Below are 18619 nucleotides of genomic sequence, written 5' to 3' on the forward strand. Positions count from 1 at the left end.
GTGTCTATGAAAGCCCAAGAACCATTTGTGGGAAAGTTATGAATTTTTGCACACAGATAGAGGACAGTCTCAACAGTCTCAGATCATCTTCAGACCATGCTGACAAAAAGTTATGGATTTCAAGCTGATTAGTCAAACCATTCCCAAATAACATGCAAATGAATTTGATGAAGTGTACGCGAAAATGGACGTGAGGCCATATCTCCGTTATGCGTTAGCGCATTGAGACCAAATTTGACCACATTTTTGCTTTTAAATTGTCTCTAAATGTGTTTACTTATTGTTGCATTTGGTCTGATTGGAACTGATGTAGTCCAAACACAAATAAACTAAGATTAGTTCCATTTCACAAATTCACATTGAAATTAAGAATGTTTAAAAATTGTTGGATTTGAACTTAAGTTAGTCATTTAAAAATCTTGCTTATCAAAAAGCTGTTTCATTCTTATTGTGATGAAAAGGTTTGAATTTACATTTTCTCATTGGACGATGATGCCACCTGCTGGTCAGATGTGACAGCAACTCATATTGAGTTATTTTATCTATTTATGTTTTACAAATGCTGTATTCCAACTAATAAGCAGCTCAAGATGAAGTTCATCTCAATATGCTGGCATATTATCTACACACTGGATATTGTAGTTTGATTTTGTGCTTAAAACACAGACTGCACCAACTAAACAATACTAAGACTTGTACAGTATATTATTTTTATTATAAGAAAAGGGGCAAAACTATTTACAAGTTACTTGGAAATGCTAGCAAATTTGCTTGATATTATATTTCGAATATTAAAACCTGAAACCATTTAGACAAAACCATCTTTACAGAATTAAAAGAGATCATTAAAAAGTGGGACTTAGTTACCAAATAGTCAGAACATGGGCAATGAGAATATTATTCATTCTATTAATACTGTTATTTTATGGTTTTCACAGGCTACAGGCTTGAGAGTGTCAAGTAAAATGACAACGGAAATTCTTGACATTGCTTTGCAATATTATCAATGTTTTCATTGTTCTGGAAGAGGAGGTTGTGATGGAAAACGTGGGAGACTTACAAATGCATTCATTGTTCTCTTTGAAAAAAGAACAATAAGGAGTTAAAATAAATGTTTGAGTTTATTCAGAGGGTCTTCTTGAACCTTGAGAAGAAGAGTGAAAAGTCTGAGAAACAAGTTATTGCAAACGTACAGTAAGTGGAATTTCAGTAAATTTTGTCACTTATAAGGGAAAAGTTATTAACTCAGTTATTTCTGTTTTGTGATGATGGTGTTTATGACTATTTGCAGTTCTGCCTGTATTTGTATTGGTGTTTTTAGATGTGTAATGTTTAAAGTGTAAGGTGAAATTTCATGGATTTACATTTAAGCGCATGATTTTTCTACTAAAAATTAAATAAAATTGTTCAAAAGTGTTTAAACAGTAGAATTTTTAATGTTTTTTAAAGAAGTGTCTTCTGCTCACCAAGCCTGCATTCATTTGATCCAAAGTACAGAAAATTGTGAAATATTTTTACTATTTGCTTTCTATTTTAATATATTTTAAATGTATTTTATTCCTGTGATTTCAAAGCTGAATTTTTAGCATCATTACTGCAGTCACATGATCCTTCAGAAATCAGTCTTATATTGTGATTTGCTGCTTAAACATTTATGAATATTATTATTATGATGCTGAAAACAGCAGAGTAGAATTTTTTCAGGTTTATTTGATGAATAGAAAGTTCAGAAGAACAGCATTGATCTGAAATATAAATCTTTTGTAGCATTGTAAATGCTTTTGATCAATTTAAAGCATCCTTGCGAAATAAAATGATTAATTTCTATAATTTCTGTCCATGAAATATTTTATTTCAGATAATCTTTGGCTCTTTCTATTCATCAAAGATTCATGAAAATTAACTTTTTTAACTGTTTTAAGTACTGATAATAATAATAAAATGTTTCTTGAACAGCAAATCAGCATATCTGAATGATTTCTGAAGGATCATGTGATGCTGAAGACTGGAGTAATGATGCTGAAAATTCAGCTTTGATCACAGGAATAAATTAGATTTTAAAATATATTCAATAAGAAAACAGTTATTTTAATTAGTAAAAATATTTCACAATTTTACTGTTTTGCTGTACTTTGGATCGAATAAATGCAGGCTTGGTGAACAGAAGAGACTTCTATAAAAAACATTAAAAATCTTACTGTTCAAAAACTTTTGACTGGTAGTGTATATAAATTCTTTGATTAAGGAAATAGGGTAAAATAGGGTTTATGTTAAAAAAAAATAGCTGATTGACTTCATAAAGAATTGCAAACATTTTTGTTTTATAGGTTTTCTGAAATATTATCAAAATGGGGCGCTATATTTATATTAATAATGTTTCATTTTGTCATCTTATTAGTGTCAAATATTTTTACTGAAGGGATTTTGATTTCTTTTTTTTTCTACAAATCAGAAAATACCATCAAAAAATGTTCTTTTTTTTAGGAATAAAATGTTATAAATCATGCAAATTATATATGAAAGACCCTTTAAAGAGAAAGAGATATAAAGAGTAATTGAAATCTACAAAGACAAAAAATTGATTTTTTAAAAATACTTAAAATCTGAGTCTGAAAAAATACTTTATTAAGCGCCAAAAAAACCAAAATCTCAAAAGTGGCAGATGCAGGGTTTTGTCTGTAAATATCGCATCAGAGGTTTTATAATATATATTATTATATAGATGTATAAAACTGCATTACGTTTTATTTTATTGTGCAAATTCTGTGCACATGTTCCCAGTGGAGTCTTAGATTTAGTATTTATGAAACCCTTGTTGTTTTTCTTGTTTTTCAGCATCTGCGCTACATCTTCTAGTGCATTTGACTAAATCAAGATGCTGATGATCATTGAAGCTCTTTTTTTCATTTCAGCTGCTCTAGAACAGGTAAGCTTGTGTTCTAGTATGAATATTACAGGTATGAATACTGATAATGTGATTCCCACAGGATCATAGAGCTGCTGCTGAAGGACCGATCTATCCATTCAACATGGCCTTAAATTCTGTTGATGACCAGTATGATGGCTGTACAAAGGAAATGGCACACCTTGTGATGACAGAATACCTAGAGAAGGAGCTCAATAACTCAGCTGAATTTCAAATGGCTTGGCAAGAAGCTAAAAACAATGCTTCGGCACCAGAAGACGACTTGACAGAGAACCATTCAATCGCTATTTACGTGTACACTGACAAGGACGTATATCGTGAGTTCAATAAAGCAGTTCGTAGTGAAAAAGACAAATACCAAAACATGACATTCCCATGGTATTCACTTCACTTTTTGTTAACTGAGGCGATACAGATTCTGAAGAAAACCCAAAAAGGTTGTAAGTCGACTTATCGTGGTACACATGTTAGATTTGATAAGGATGTTCTGAACACAGAAGTTCGTTTCGGCTCATTTACGTCCTCGTCTCTTAATCGTACAGTAGCAGAGGATTTCGGAAATGCGTTTTGTTTCGAAATCTACACTTGTGAAGGTGCTGAGGTGACACATTATTCTAAGTTTCCTGATGAGGACGAGGTGCTGATTCCTCCGTACGAGACGTTTAAAGTCACTGGTGTAATCAACAGAACAGATGAGAATGATCTCTGGTGTGACACTGTGTTCACGCTGGAAAGCTCTGGAAAAATCAGTGACCTGAACTGTAAGTTGTTTAACAGTGGAAACCATGTTGTGGGTTTTAATGTTTTACTCATTTTAACATTATTTTGCGAAGTGTTTACCTGCTAACTTGTAGATACTGTATGTTTCCTCATGTTGAACTTCGAATTGCTTGTCTTACCTCTTACCTCAGTAAGATACAGGGATAGTCTGATACTGTATTAAGATGAGAAAAGCAGTTATTTACAACTGAGGTCAAAAATGATCTGAATGATTCATGAGTCCCTTGTATGTCCACAGTTAAACTGCCTGCTGTTCTTCAGAAAAATCCTTCAGGTCCCACAAATTCTTTGGTTTTTAAGCATTTTTGTGTATTTGAACCCTTTCCAACAATGACTGTATGATTTTGAGATCCATCTTTTCACGCTGAAGACAAACTGAGGGACTCATATGCAACTATTACAGTAGGTTCAAACACTAACTAATGCTCCAGAAGGAAACACAATGCATTAAGAGCCGGGGGTGAAAACTTTTGAACAAAATGGAGATGTGTACATTTTACTTATTTTGCCTTAGTTTTCATTTAGTACTGCCCTTTAGAAGCTACAGAGGATATATACATGTTTCCCAGAAGACAAAATAAGTTAAAGTTACCCTGATCTTCAAATTCAAAAGTTTTCACCCCCCAGCTCTTAATGCATTGTGTTTCCTTCTGGAGCATCCGTGAGTGTTTGAACCTTTTAGTGATATTTGCATATGAGTCCCTCAGTTGTCCTCAGTGTGAAAATATGGATCTTAAAATCATACAGTCATTGTTGGAAAGGGTTTAAATACACAAAAATGCTAAAAAAAACAAAAACAAAGAATTTGTGGCACCACCTGGCAGTTTAACCTTGTTAGGACAAACAAGGGACTCATGAACAACTATCACTAAACAAAAAAACACAGCTGTGGATCATTCAAGTAACAACACAGTATTAAGAATCAAGTGTATGTAAACTTTTAAATGGGGTAATTTTTATACATTCAACTATTGTTTTCTCTTATGGACTATATGTAAACATCTTTTATGTGAAATATCTTATTCAGGTCAGTACTACATAAAAAAACATTCATTTTATATGATCTTTCTTGTTTTGGTAAAATAATTAACATTTTGCAGATTTTGCAAGGTGTATGTAAACTTTTGACTTCAACTGTAAATACAGTTATGTGGTCTTGTTTCAGATACACATTATATACATTTTCTATTTATATGGGAAGTGAAATGTCACAACATGCTTAGGGTACACTGAAACACATTATATGTAATAGCTTAAAATTTGTTCCAATAAAATACACAAAACAACCTAAATACTGTGTTAATAAATGTCATTATCAACTTCAGTAGGCCAGTTAAAAATAAACTCATTTAGACACTTGAAAATATGAAATAAAGTCAACACTTTTAGGACAAACAGACAGATAGGTAGTAATGCAACTAACTAGCTAGCTAGATAGACAAAAAGATGTACATACACATATGTGACCCTGGACCACAAAACCAGTCTTAAGTCGCTGGGGTTTATTTGTAGCAATAGCCAAAAATACATTGCATGGGTCAAAATTATTGATTTTCCTTTTATGGCAAAAATCATTAGGGAATTAATTAAAGATCATGTTCCATGAAGATATTTTGTTAAATTACCTACTGCAAATGTATGAAAACTTAATTTTTGATTAGTCATATACATTGTTAAGAACACTATTTGAAGAACTTTAAAGGCAATTTTCTCAATATTTTGATTTTTTTGCACCCTCAGATTCCTGATTTTTAAATAGTTGTATCTCAGACAAATATTGTCCTATCCTAACAAACTATATATCAATGAAAAGCATATTTTATCATATCAGCTTTCATATGATGTATCAGTCTCAATTTTGAAAAAATGACCCTTATGACTGGTTTTGTGATCCAGGGTCATATATTATAAAACGATGACAAAAAGGTATTTTTCCACCATTATTTAACATAAAAACTTGCAGTTGTAAATGGTCACAATGCAGTAAACCTGCTGTTTATCAACACTGATTTGAGAGGAACTGTTTTTATTCCAATTTTCCTAACAAGTCTTTATTAATAAATACACAAACGATGATAAGGTCACATAGTGTACAAGTGTGACCATTTTTAAAACCAATTCAACACAAGTTTAGAATTTATGGTAATGTTTTCAAATGTAAAGTAGTTTACACTTAAATCAGGGTCACCCACCTTTTTGTTTGAACGTGGAAAGCCGTTTTCTCTAAATGTGCGAGACTTCCGGTTTATTAGCCGCTGTAACTAGAAGAATAAGTAAACGGTACAACAGTTTGAACTACAAGCCAGTGTGTTCATAATTGAGATAACACATTAAAATAATATGGTAAGACAAACCATTTTGCAATATCAAGCACCAAAACAAGATGTTTTGTACAGCTAAAATAGATGGAAGCGACACCAAGCTAGACCCATTAAATTTACAAAAGACTGCAGAAAAATAAGGTGGATAAAACTGATGGAAACACACAGCAAAATTAGTACTAAAACCTAAAATTAAAAAGAAAACGGAAAATGTTATGAAATAAAACCAAACTCACAATAGTCCTAACAAAAAAAAAGTTCAAAATGATACTAAAATAACACTGGTTTAAAGAGATTTTAATTTATGTGTTTAGTAACTTAAAACAAATGAGTAACAGTTGGACCAACAGTGAAGACTGTAACTGTGCTTCTCTCTACTGGTAAGAGTCTGCTACTACAATCAAGATATTTACTGACTATAGTACACACTGTAGGCCTATATTATATTCAGTAAATCTGAAATAAAGCATATTAATAATACTTTTTTTAACCAAAAAAATTTATGCATTTTTCCATTTACGCTTTCAAACTAGCAATAGACTGATCAATATAACCGTAGTCTGCTTAACACAGCTAATCCTATTACCATCTGTAAGTACCAAGCACGTAATTTGTCTCTGTCCAGATTGTCCTGGTGTCCCAAACACTTTGGGTGTCACAACAAATACAGGCAGAACATATAAGCATGATCATGTACTGGTTGTAAAAAATATGCACTTTCCTTTCCTCAATGGAACTGTACAAGACGTCTTAGCGGGAATCCTCAATGTAAAGATGTTTGGAAGTGGCACTAAGAAGTGGTTTATCAAGAAGAACAAAAGACAGAAGACTAAAGGAAGAAAGCCTGTCAACAGGACGAGAAAGAAATGGGTCGCAAAGGTTCTGAAGCAGCATAGGGAGATGATCCTGAAGGAGCTGGATGTCAGCAAGGTGCTGCCGTACCTGGTGTATGACAAGGTGTTTTCTCTAGGGGAATACAAAGAGATACTGGGTCAAGACTCCAACAAGAAAAGAGCCGAGCTGTTCTTGGATCAGTTGTCCCAGAAGGGCCCGTGTGCGTTCAATGCCTTCTGCTCCGTGCTGGAGGAAGTGTGTCCTCACCTGCTTACCTGCTTCCTATTGGATTGTGAAGGTAAATCAGACTTTATAGACTGTCTGTTTAGATCAAAGCTGCGAGCACCTCATGAAAACAGGTCCAGGTCCCGTTTCACTCCAAACTGAAAATTCTATGTTCTAAAGTATTTTTGAGTTTTTCTTGTATTTATTTTTTATTTTTAAAATGATTATTAATACAAAATAGCAATAAATAATGCTCCAAAATGTAGGATTAACAGAGATATTATCCCAAAATAATATCCTAAAATGATTATTAATGCAAAAACGCCATAAGAATTACACTTCTAGTGATTTTTAGGTAAAATATAACTATTATTTTCTCTTATGGACTATATGTAAACATCTCTTATGTGAAATATCTTATTCAGATCAGTACTACATAAAAAAAACATGCATTTTATATGATCTTTCTTGTTTTGGTAAAATAATTTTGCAGATTTTGCAAGGTGTATGTAAACTTTTGACTTCACCTGTAAATACAGTTATGTGGTTTTGTTTCAAATACACATTATTATATATATTTTTTATTTATCAAGGGAAGTTAAATGTCACAACATGCTTAGGGTACACTGAAATACATTATATGCAATAGCTTAAAATTTGTTCCAATAAAATACACAAAACAACTTAAAATATTGTGTTAATAAATGTCATTATCAACTTCAGTAGGCCAGTTAAACTCATTTAGACACTTGAAAATATGAAAATAAAGTCAACGCTTTTAGGACAAACAGACAGATAGGTAGTAATGCAGTATCTAGCTAGCTAAGTAGTTAGTTTTTAGGTAAAATATGACCTAAACATGAATTCTCCCAGGCAGAAGAGTAAGGTTAAGTAAGGATAAGCTATTTCATAACAAGACTTGCAGGGGAATAGTTCACTGAATTATTTTGATTTATTATATTGATTTATTTTCATATAAAAATATTAACATAATTGAGGTTGCCATAGGTGAAAATGTGGATTGTGCATGAATGCAAAGCCTCAGTACCTTCACAAACACCTTTGCAAATCGCTGAGGTTTGTTATCTTAATCTAATCTTAAAGAGTAGTTGAAGCCCCAGCTGACTAGCGTGGAAGTATAGACACCAACCAGGTCTGTATGGCCCACAAAGTCAGTTTAAGCCAGCGTGTCCCACTAAGAGCTAGCAGAAAATAGCCTGCTTAAATCTGCCCCTCTGAGGAGATTACCGGATAGCCTGGACGACAAGCAGTGATGGGCAAAACCCAGCATATGGCCTCAAACTAACTGCTTGTCGGCTAATTTAACTTAATCTTGCAGTTTGATGTAGACAGATTAATGTGAGGATGATAAACAGGCCAAATTATTAGGACTGAGCTATTACTCAAGCTATAGGGGTCTTATGATTTATTCATGCAATTAATCAACCGTCTGCACCCTTATAGAAGACCTTGGTAGAACACTGTTAGCAATTTCTCTCAGTCTTGTGTTATAGTACACTTCATGATTTTAAATCAACAGTAGCAGTTTGATTTGGCACCTAAAGAGGGCGCTCGATATGTTTGGTTTAAATTTACACAACCTCAGAATAAAGAAGCAATAGTGACGTGAAAAGTCAGTTTTTGTTTGTCCATAAAGTTAATTACTTGTTTACTTACCCTGGTGAAAAATGTTTTTGATGCTGGTTTAAGATGGTCCTTTGCTGGTTCATGCTGGTCCTTGACCAGCAACATGACCAGCAAAAACCAGCAAAGGACCAGCTTAAACCAGCTAAGGACCAGCATAAACCAGCAAAGGACCAACTTAAACCAGCATCAAAACATACCTACCAGCATATGCTGTTTTTTTCCACCAGGGTTTCTTTTAGCTATTACTGGTAAACAGTATGCTAACACGTTCACCTAAACACATTAACTATAAAGACGTTTGCTAACATTTATAATAACTTTAATTACCGAACTATATTATGTATTACTAGTTTTTAAGAAAATGTATGTCAAAAAAGTTAGATTATGCTAAATGTAAACAATGAACTACTTTGTACTGTACGTGTGTTTGATTATGTGTGCTATACAGTAATCTTCTTCAAAATATTCGATTTTATCCTTTGGCAGATGTTTATATTTTGAATAAACTAGTTTGTTTCATAGGAATAACCATTTGCGGACTAACAACCCTGGTGAAAAAAACAGCATAAGCTGGTAGGTATGTTTTGATGCTGGGATGCTGGTTAGGTAAGTTTTGATGCTGGTTTAAGCTGGTCCTTTGCTGGTTCATGCTGGTCCTTGACCAGCTACATGACCAGCAAAAACCAGCAAAGGACCAGCTTAAACCAGCATCAAAACCTACCTAACCAGCATTCCAGCATCAAAACATACCTACCAGCATATGCTGTTTTTTTCACCAGGGAAAAGACGTCGATCGAATCACGTCCTTTCTGACTGAATCATTCCAGAACACTTCAAATGATTCATTCCAGTGCCAAATGATCATTACATTACTATTCAGATACTTAAGTCAAAGTAAACTTTTCAAAGGTGTCTGAAAGATATTTGTCTCCTAAAAGTGGCCGTTTCTCTGTGACGTTTTTCCCTCACAGATGGCTCAGTTGGAGGAAACAAGAAGCAAGGACAAACTAAACCAGCGCACAGCCAAGAGAACGCGCTGTCCAAGGGACAAGACACGGTTTGTTTTCTACCTATGTACACAGACCCACTTTTTGACACGAGGTAAGATTCCTCATCGCTTGCGCTGTAATTGCCGCAATCTGTCCCTCCCCAACTCCCTCTGTGTCGTTTTGCATAATGAATGAGAGCCTGAAAGGGCCTAGTACTCTAGTTCTATATAGAGCACGATGTCAGGCTTTAAACTGCTGGTTTAATGTAGCCTAAGTCACTTCTCTTAGCGTTATGCTTTAAGTTGTGTTCGTATTTACGTTTCGCGGGCGAAATCCAGTTCATGGAATTTCGTACTAGGTAACGTTCTCTGAGGAACGTTAGGAACGTTCTCAGAACTTTGACTAACGTTCTAGTTTCTTTCAAAGTTATGAACATTCTAACAGTAACATTAACAGAGTGTTCATTCAGAGTTATCTAATCTTTAATAATGTTCTCAAAACATTATCATTAAGGGGACTTTTTTCTGAAACGCTTAGTTCAACATTCCTTTAATGCTTTGGGATTTGGGATGTGAGGGATTTTGCTAGTTCAAGTTGGTCATTCAAAATGAATGTGTTGACCAACAAAAAGCTGTTTTGTGAGCTGTGCTCCAGAGGGTTTGCACTTACATTACAATTTGGTCAGTTACTTGAATGCATGGCTATACTGGTGATACTCAGATGTAAACAACAGCATGGATTGCATGGTTAATGTACTACTGAATACGTTGTTCTGCTAATTTATGCTGTCTAAAGCATGGAAAAAATGTGTGGAAGCTGCTAAATCATTGAGAATGACTTATATAAGCAGGAAAGGGTGCAATATTTTGACAGGTAATAGGTGGTAAAGATATGTATGGTCAGTATTAATTAAGATATTAGCCTAATATTTCACCTACCTGACGGAAATGATAAGAACAAGAAGATTCTTGCTCTGGAAATCCTGGTTCAGTTTGGCCAACCACAAACGCCTTTTGCTTCTCAGACATTTGTTGCACTCTTGTCCTTGATTTGTTATAACTTTTGGCAATCTGTAGTACTCCAAATGTTTTTCCCAGTCCAACCGATTAGCACAGCCTAAAACATGATAACAATAACCATTTTGAGCAGCAATAATCAGCAAAATACGCAAGTTTTATTTGGTTTAGATGCATTGTTTACGTTCAGTGCCGCCAATATGGCCGACTGATGACGCGTCGTGAAAGCACTCTATTGACAACAGACTTTTTGCCTGAAAAAAATTCACTGAAATTTTGCTAATGTCAACGTGCTTTTACTGGCCTCAGTCCGTCAGTGGTAGGTGTCACAGTAGGTGTTGGAATCAACAAGAACAGTCAAAGTGGGAGTTTTTGCTTGGCATCAACACATTTGGATAGATAGGCAGAGGTGCTGAGGATGCTGCCGTTTGTCTCTTTTGATGTATGAATCCCGTCTCATCAGTCTTCTGTATTTCTAGAGTCTCTGGAGACGTTGACCTTTTCTGTTCGGGATGCTTATCAGGCCTGAAGGAATGTCCGCATTTCTGTGCCCTTTCAGTGGCATTTCTTTATTTGTTTAACTGCAGATATTGTATATAAAACGTATGCGGTAATTAGTACAATGCAATGTGTATCTGCTTATTTTACAAGTTGTGAACGTGAGTTCGCAGCCTGAAGTGAACTTGATGTGATTAAAAGACGTCTTTAAGGCATATCTTTCTATTGAGCTGCATGAAAAACACAACATGACCGGTGTTGTCTGGTTCTCTTAGTATATCAGGCACATCTACAGCACGATCAGTGTAATCTGATTCACAAAATTCACTAAGTCCGTCAGAACAGAATCAGTTTATTGGAAAGCATAATTTTAGATTTCTGTTCCTTAATTAAACCATTTTTGTGTATTTTTATGTTCGTGAAACTTAAATCAGGTTGTTAATTTGACTGTGTGTAGGTAAAGATACAAGTTTGTAGAAAATGATAATAAATTATATTTTAATGAAACAAAATCTGATGTTTTCCCACAGTACCGTATATAATGTATATGCTTATAATTGATGCGATATTTGCTCAATCGTTCATAATCGGTGTTGTTATTGTTAAAAAATAAAACAAAAATGTTTTGTTAGTTTTAATGAAGCTGAAATTAAATATACAAATTTAAATGATAAACGTAACTAAACCAAACAATCATTTAAATTCTTCTATGTTGGTAACCAACATGGTTGGTTACAATTGGTTACAATTACTAAATGAAATAAAACTAAAAGTGAAACTTACGGAAGCCCGTTTCCATCACAATTCTGAGTTTTTTTCTCGCAATTGCAAATTTACATTTCACAATTCTGAGTTTTTTCTCAGAATTGCATGATATAAACACAATTGTGAGAAATAAAGTCAGAAATTTGCAATTGTGAGAAAAAAAACGGGCTTCCAAAAGTTTCACTTTTAGTTTTACTTTTTTTCTCACAAATGAGAGTTTATATCTGGCAATTCTGAATTTTTCACAATTGCGAGTTCATATCTCACAATTCTGATTTTTTTTTCACACAATTCAGACTTTTCTTTGAGATAAACTTGCAATTACAAGTAATAAAGTCAGAAATGCACGACATAAACTCGCAATTGTGAGAAATAAATTCAGAATTGCGAGTTTTAATCTCTTAAATTCTGCCTTTTTGTCTCAGAATTGTAAGATAAACTTGCAATTGCAAGTTATAAAGTCAGAATTGTGTGATACAAATATAGTCAGAATTGCATATTTTTATCTCTATTTTTTCTCGCAAAAAGTTTATATCTTGCAATTCTGACTTTTTTCACAATTGTGACTTCATATCTCGCAATAACAATTTTTTTCACACAGTTCTGACTTTTTCTCAGAATTGCGTGATATAAACTCACAACTGCGAGAAATAAAGTCAGAATTGCACGTTTTTATCTCTATTTTTCTTGCAAATGCGAGTTTGTTTCTTGCAATTCTGACTTTTTTTCACAATTGTGAGTTCATATCTTGCAATAACGACTTTTTTCACACAATTCTGACTTTTTTTTATCAGAATTGTGAGATATAATCTCACAATTGTGAGAAATAAATTCAGATTTGCGAGTTTTAATCTCTTAAATTCTGCCCTTTTTTCTCAGAATTGTAAGATAAACTTGCAGTTGCAAGTTATAAAGTCAGAATTGCGTGATATAAACTCGCAATTCTGACTTTTTTCTCAGAACTGCGTAATATAAACTCACAGTTGTGAGAAATGAAGTCAGAATTGCACGTTTTTATCTCTATTTTTTCTCGCAAATGCAAGTTTATATCTCGCAATTCAGATTGTTTTCTCAGAAACGAGATATAAACTCGCAGTTGTGAGTTATAAAGTCCGGTTTTGAGGGGAAAAAAAAGAGTCAGAATTGTGAGTTTATACATGTATCTTACAATTCTGACTTAATAACTCACAGATGAGTGTTATAAAGTCAGAATTGTGTGATATAAAGTCGCAATTCTGAGAAAAAAAGTCAGATTCACAGTTTATACCTCGCAGTTCTGACTTCATAACTTGCAATTGCGAGTGTATATCACATTTATAGAAGAAAAAGCAAAATTGCGAGATAAAAACTTGTCTAAAAGTAAAAATAACCTTTTTTATGTTTCATTGAGTGGCAAAACGGGCTTCCATAGAAACTGAAATAAAACTTCGGTTAAAAAAATGCAAACATTTTAAAAATAAATAAATAAAAAATAAAAAACATTGACCATACTGATTGAGTTTTGAATTATAAATTGCATTGTATTGTGTTGGAAATGGAAAAGAAAATGTCCAAGAAAATGTCCATAAATGAGACAGAGAAGATATTGGTAATTTTCTGGCAGGACATTATCTGTTTTTACAGTGCAAAAGCTAATTCAAAATATTAACAAATACTCTAATTGTGTAAATAGTATATAAATAACACTAAAATAACACTGTTCGCCATACAAATGAAGTTAAATACTTAAAGTTGAGGGCTCGACGTTGCATTCCTTTATTCCTACACCGTGTTAGTTATGTGATTAAATGAGGACTAAATTTCGTTTTCTCTGCACTGAGTGTCCTGTTGCCACGTACATCAGAATTTTTGCTGTGAATACTTGCTGACATCACTGTTACAGGTTTGCTTATCTCATCTCCCTTATGTAAACCAGCTTCACCTGTCTGTGTAATAGGAAGACGGTGCATCTGTTTGTTGCTTGTATACGGCCATAATTGGACAGCACATCAAAGCCGCGTCTCCAGCTCTTCTTTTAAGCTTGAAGAATCTTGACAAGCACCAATACATCATTTAAGGATAGGGAAAGTGTGCTGAGACTCTAGATGTAGTATGCATGAGAGAGAGAGAGTAGAGCTGGCTGGAGGCTCTGGCAGTCGTGCCGTGTGAAGCTGCTTCATTTGTGGTGTCAGCGTGCTGTTAGATCAGGAGTCTATAGCTGACAGTCATTGTGTGTGTATAAGTGAGTGGGACGGGACATGAACAGAGCCTGCAGGCCGTGGGACACTAAGAGAGAGATGTGTGTATGTGAGGTGTCTGTACATGCTGTGATGATGGAAGATGAGGTAAAAATAGGAGATGGGGCCTTCACCTCGCAAGTGCTGAATTAAATGGAGAATGCATATTAAATGTGGTGTGCAGAGATGTCATTTGAATTTAAGAAATTAGAATTAAAACTGAAAATTGAATTCGGTTTCATAACTGTGGTGGTTTTTCATTTTATTTTTTCAGTATGTAAATTACTGATAAACTTTTAAAAGACAAAATATAAAAAATCACTATATGAGATATTAATGACCAGTGTTTGAAATGCCACCAGTAGGAATGTATTTACTCAATTAATATATATTATTAATATATATTATTTTTATTTGTAAGTTTTTAGAATTACTTTTTGATTAACATTTGTATTTTTGTTTTATTGTTTGTTTTATTACATATGTTCTGTTATAATATGTATAATGAAATATATTATATTCCATAATATATATTTGAATTATATATTCATGTTATGTAACTAACATAATTAAAATATATAATTTGTGTGTGTGTGTGTGTGTGTGTGAGACAATTAAATAAAAATTATGTATTTATTTTATTTTATCAATATGCCATTGTAAATTAATTAGTATATTGTAATTTGTAAAATTATATAATTTTTAAGTATATAATTATATAAATAACATGTAAAAAAGAATGTTTGTAATTGTATGTAACTATTTAATAATACATCAATATTAAATATTTAAATTATATGTAAAATGAGCTGTATTTTAATAAAATGTAATATATTTAATGAACTTTATTTATTAGATAAATATTCATTTTGTTGAAAAATGTAGATATATTTAATGGGAATAATCTTTGTATGTTTAATTTATTGTTTATGTAATATATTTTAATTGTAGACCAGTTTTGAACTTTCATTGTAGATTTTTTCTGAATTATAACATTTTGTAATACACAAATAATATTACATATTACATATGTAAATCATATGTTAATTATTTGTAAAATGATCTGTATTTTAATCAAATTAAATTATATAAATGAATAATCTGTGTGTATTTAATTTTATTGTTTATATAATGGTATATTTTAATTATAGATCAATTTTAAACTTTTATTGTAGATTCCTTTCGCATTATAAATTAACTATATAACTGTATTTAATATTAAATTAATATTAAATGTGTAAATTATATGTAACATGATCTGTATTTTAATCAAATTAAATATAATGTAATTTAGGTATGATATATATATATAATTTTGTTGAAAAATATATATATAATTAACATAATTGTTTTAGTTAATAATAAATATGTACATTATATGTAAAATGAGCTGTATTTCAATTTCATATTTAAGATGAACAATCTTTGTATATTTAATTTTATGTTTTATATAATAGTCAATTTTAATTATTTTTTATATTTTAATCCAATTATTTTGGATTTCATTTCATTTTTTAGAATTTTATAATAATTTTTATAATATACAAATATATAATTAACATATGTACATTTAATATTTAACTCAAATTAAATTTATTTATTCAATATATTTGAGATAAATGTATAAATATGTTTATTTTATATAAATAAATCTAAATATACTAAATAAATTATATTAAATTACATCTATATATTTCATTTTAAAACTTATTTTATTTATAGATTAATTTTGGACTTGTAATATCATTAGAATATGTAAATGTAATACAATATTAAATATGTAATATTTTAATTCTGAACTAATTATTAAAAAAAATAATTACACACTTTATATTGCTTGCAAAATGTTTTTGGATTGCAAACAAAATGCTAAATTTGTGAAATTCCTTTGAATTTCAATTCACTTCCTCTCATTTCAACTTTGAAGGAATCGAATTCTTATGTCCTAAATTTTCCCCACCCCTTGTGTTGCATATGGAGTCGTGGTTTGTGCACAGATAGTCATGGCCCTGTAAAATCAGGCTATATCCAATCTGGGCTTGAAATAGAGGACGTGGGCTTGCGGTGGGGGAGGACAGACATCGCAGAGATGAATCTCAGTGAGGTGAAGGCACACTCAGGCGTATTGTTGGCTAAAGTAGGCCTCCTTTATGTCTGACTGACAGCAAAGTCATCATGGAGACGACAGCGCCACTGGTTTGACCCAGAGCTGGAACACACATCAAACACACAGTCACTGACGTGGCAATATGACAAAATCATTTTGGGTCACACAAGTTACAGACAGACACACAAAGGAGCCGGACAGTTTGAAAACAGTCTCAGACACAGTAACGGCACACAGCAGAGAGGCATGATCATGGACACCATGACGGGAGCGCAGCGCTACCGACACTATATGTAAGTACCGGATTTGCGACAATGTAGATGTTTCAGGTTCGAAAGTTCAAGGTGGTGGTCAAGGTTTGTTTGAAGTGCATAAGAAAATAGAAGAACAGTGTTGAATATGCATAAGGAGTGCAAGTACGGACTGCAAGAACATCTAATTCCTTATGATATTTTATATTTACATATATACATATTTATAAGGCGAAGTTACATAACCTATGGAATAACGTACGTGATGTGAGTCTCTCATTTGACTTTTTTCACTCAAACAGATAAAAATAGATTTGTATAGAGCCACAATCTAAGCAAATGATGCATGAGTGCCTGGGGATTGTCATGTTTTACGAAAACGTGTGTTTTCGAATAGAGTAAACACAGCTTTTAGCTAAACAATGTCTTTACAAATGTTGGAGAATGAGACTAACAGGGCAGTTTGTTTGTTTGTGGAAGTAGGACACATCCTGCCTCCAGCTCGGCTTCATGACATTTGAATACGAATGTAACTAGTGTGTGTATTTTGTCAGTGTCTTCCTATAGTATGTGTGCGTGTGTGGCTCATGGTGCTTGCTAATAAATGTCAAATTAAAATTTGACAGCACAATTTTCTATTTTAAGTGGCTTACAGTAAAAAACGCAAGGGTGAATAACATGATGCTCATTTTTTTGTCTGGAATCTATTTTAAAACGCACACAATGATTTGTTTACACATTTTCTATGATGAGCATGTTTTTAATTTCAAAACTTGTTAGAAAATAATAATTAGTATGTGTAAGGTTCACTAAAAAAATTAAATTTGCTGAAAATGTACTCACCCTCAGGCCATATCCAAGATGTTGATGAGTTTGTTTGTTTATTGAAATGGATTTGGAGAAATTCAGCATTACATCACTTGCTCACCAATGGATCCTCTGCAGTGAATGGGTGCCGTCAGAATGAGAGTCCAAACAGCTGATAAAAACATCACAATAATCCATAAGTACGCCACACCACTCCAGTCCATCAGTTAACATCTTGTGAAATTAAAAGATGCACATTTGTAAGAAACAAATTCATCTTTAAGATGTTTTTAACTTCAAACCATTGCCTCAATTCATAATATTTCTTACACATCTCTTCTCCTTTGAATCAGGAGAGAAATATGCAGAAATCAAGCATTGTTTACATGCAAAAAGAGTTCGAAACAAATATGTAGGTGGACTTTCTTGTGAGAGGACAAGAGGAAATTGACTTTTTTACTGGAATAAATGTTATTATGGATTATGGATTTATATTTTGACCAGAAGCAATGGTTTACAGTTAAATCGGTTTCTTAATGATGGATTTGTTTCTCACAAACATGCTGTTTTTCACTTAACAAGATGTTAATTGATGGACTGGAGGGGTGTGGATTACTTGTGATTATTGTGATGTTTTTATCAGCTGTTTGGACTCTCATTCTGACGGCACCCATTCACTGCAGAGGATCTATTGGTGAGCAAATGTAATGCTGAATTTCTCCAAATCTGTTTTTGGAAAGTCATAGATGGTATCATGTACTACCAATCAAAAGTTTTTGAAAAGTAAGATTTGTAATTTTTTTTTTAATCCAAAATTTAGTTAATTATTTTAATATGTAAAATAACCACATTCTATTTGAATATATTTTAAAATGTAATTCATTTCTGTGATTTCAAAGCTGAATTTTTAGCATCATTACGCCAGTCGCATGATCCTTCTGAAATTATTCTAATATTCTTTGAAAACTTGAATAGAAAGTTCAGAAGAACAGCATTTATGTAAAATGGAAATCTTTTGTAACATTATAAATATCTTTATCATCAGCCTGACTCCTTTTGAGTGGTATTCAAAAAAAAAACATGAAAAAAATTTACACAACTGTTTTAAATGTTTCTAAAGCAGAAAGTAAATCAGCATATGAGAAGGATGTCTGAAGGATCATGTGACACTGAAGACTGGAGTAATGTTGCTGAAAATTCAGCTTTGATCACAGGAATAAATTACATTTGAAAATAT

General features: G+C 32.6%; 2 protein-coding genes across 3 annotated transcripts in view; both read left to right on the plus strand.

Moving 5' to 3' along the window:
* The first annotated feature begins 1076 nt into the window (after positions 1-1076).
* Positions 1077-4053, plus strand: LOC127156932 (GPI-linked NAD(P)(+)--arginine ADP-ribosyltransferase 1). Its single transcript, XM_051100089.1, has 3 exons — positions 1077-1194; positions 2836-2926; positions 2988-4053. Exons 2-3 carry the CDS (start codon positions 2876-2878, stop codon positions 3771-3773), a joined length of 837 nt encoding a protein of 278 aa, XP_050956046.1. The 5' UTR covers positions 1077-1194; positions 2836-2875; the 3' UTR covers positions 3774-4053.
* Positions 4054-6681: 2628 nt separating this feature from the next.
* Positions 6682-18619, plus strand: part of tjp1b (tight junction protein 1b) — a 170232-nt gene continuing 158294 nt past the window's right edge. For both annotated transcript variants that reach the window (XM_051100262.1, XM_051100263.1), the window contains exons 1-2: positions 6682-7159; positions 9705-9834. In XM_051100262.1, the coding sequence (XP_050956219.1) occupies positions 6739-7159; positions 9705-9834 (551 nt within the window). In that variant the 5' untranslated portion in view covers positions 6682-6738. The remainder of the gene's footprint in view (positions 7160-9704; positions 9835-18619) is intronic.

Source organism: Labeo rohita, chromosome 25 (genome assembly GCF_022985175.1).
Source record: "Labeo rohita strain BAU-BD-2019 chromosome 25, IGBB_LRoh.1.0, whole genome shotgun sequence".
Classification (NCBI taxonomy): Eukaryota; Metazoa; Chordata; class Actinopteri; order Cypriniformes; family Cyprinidae; genus Labeo; species Labeo rohita.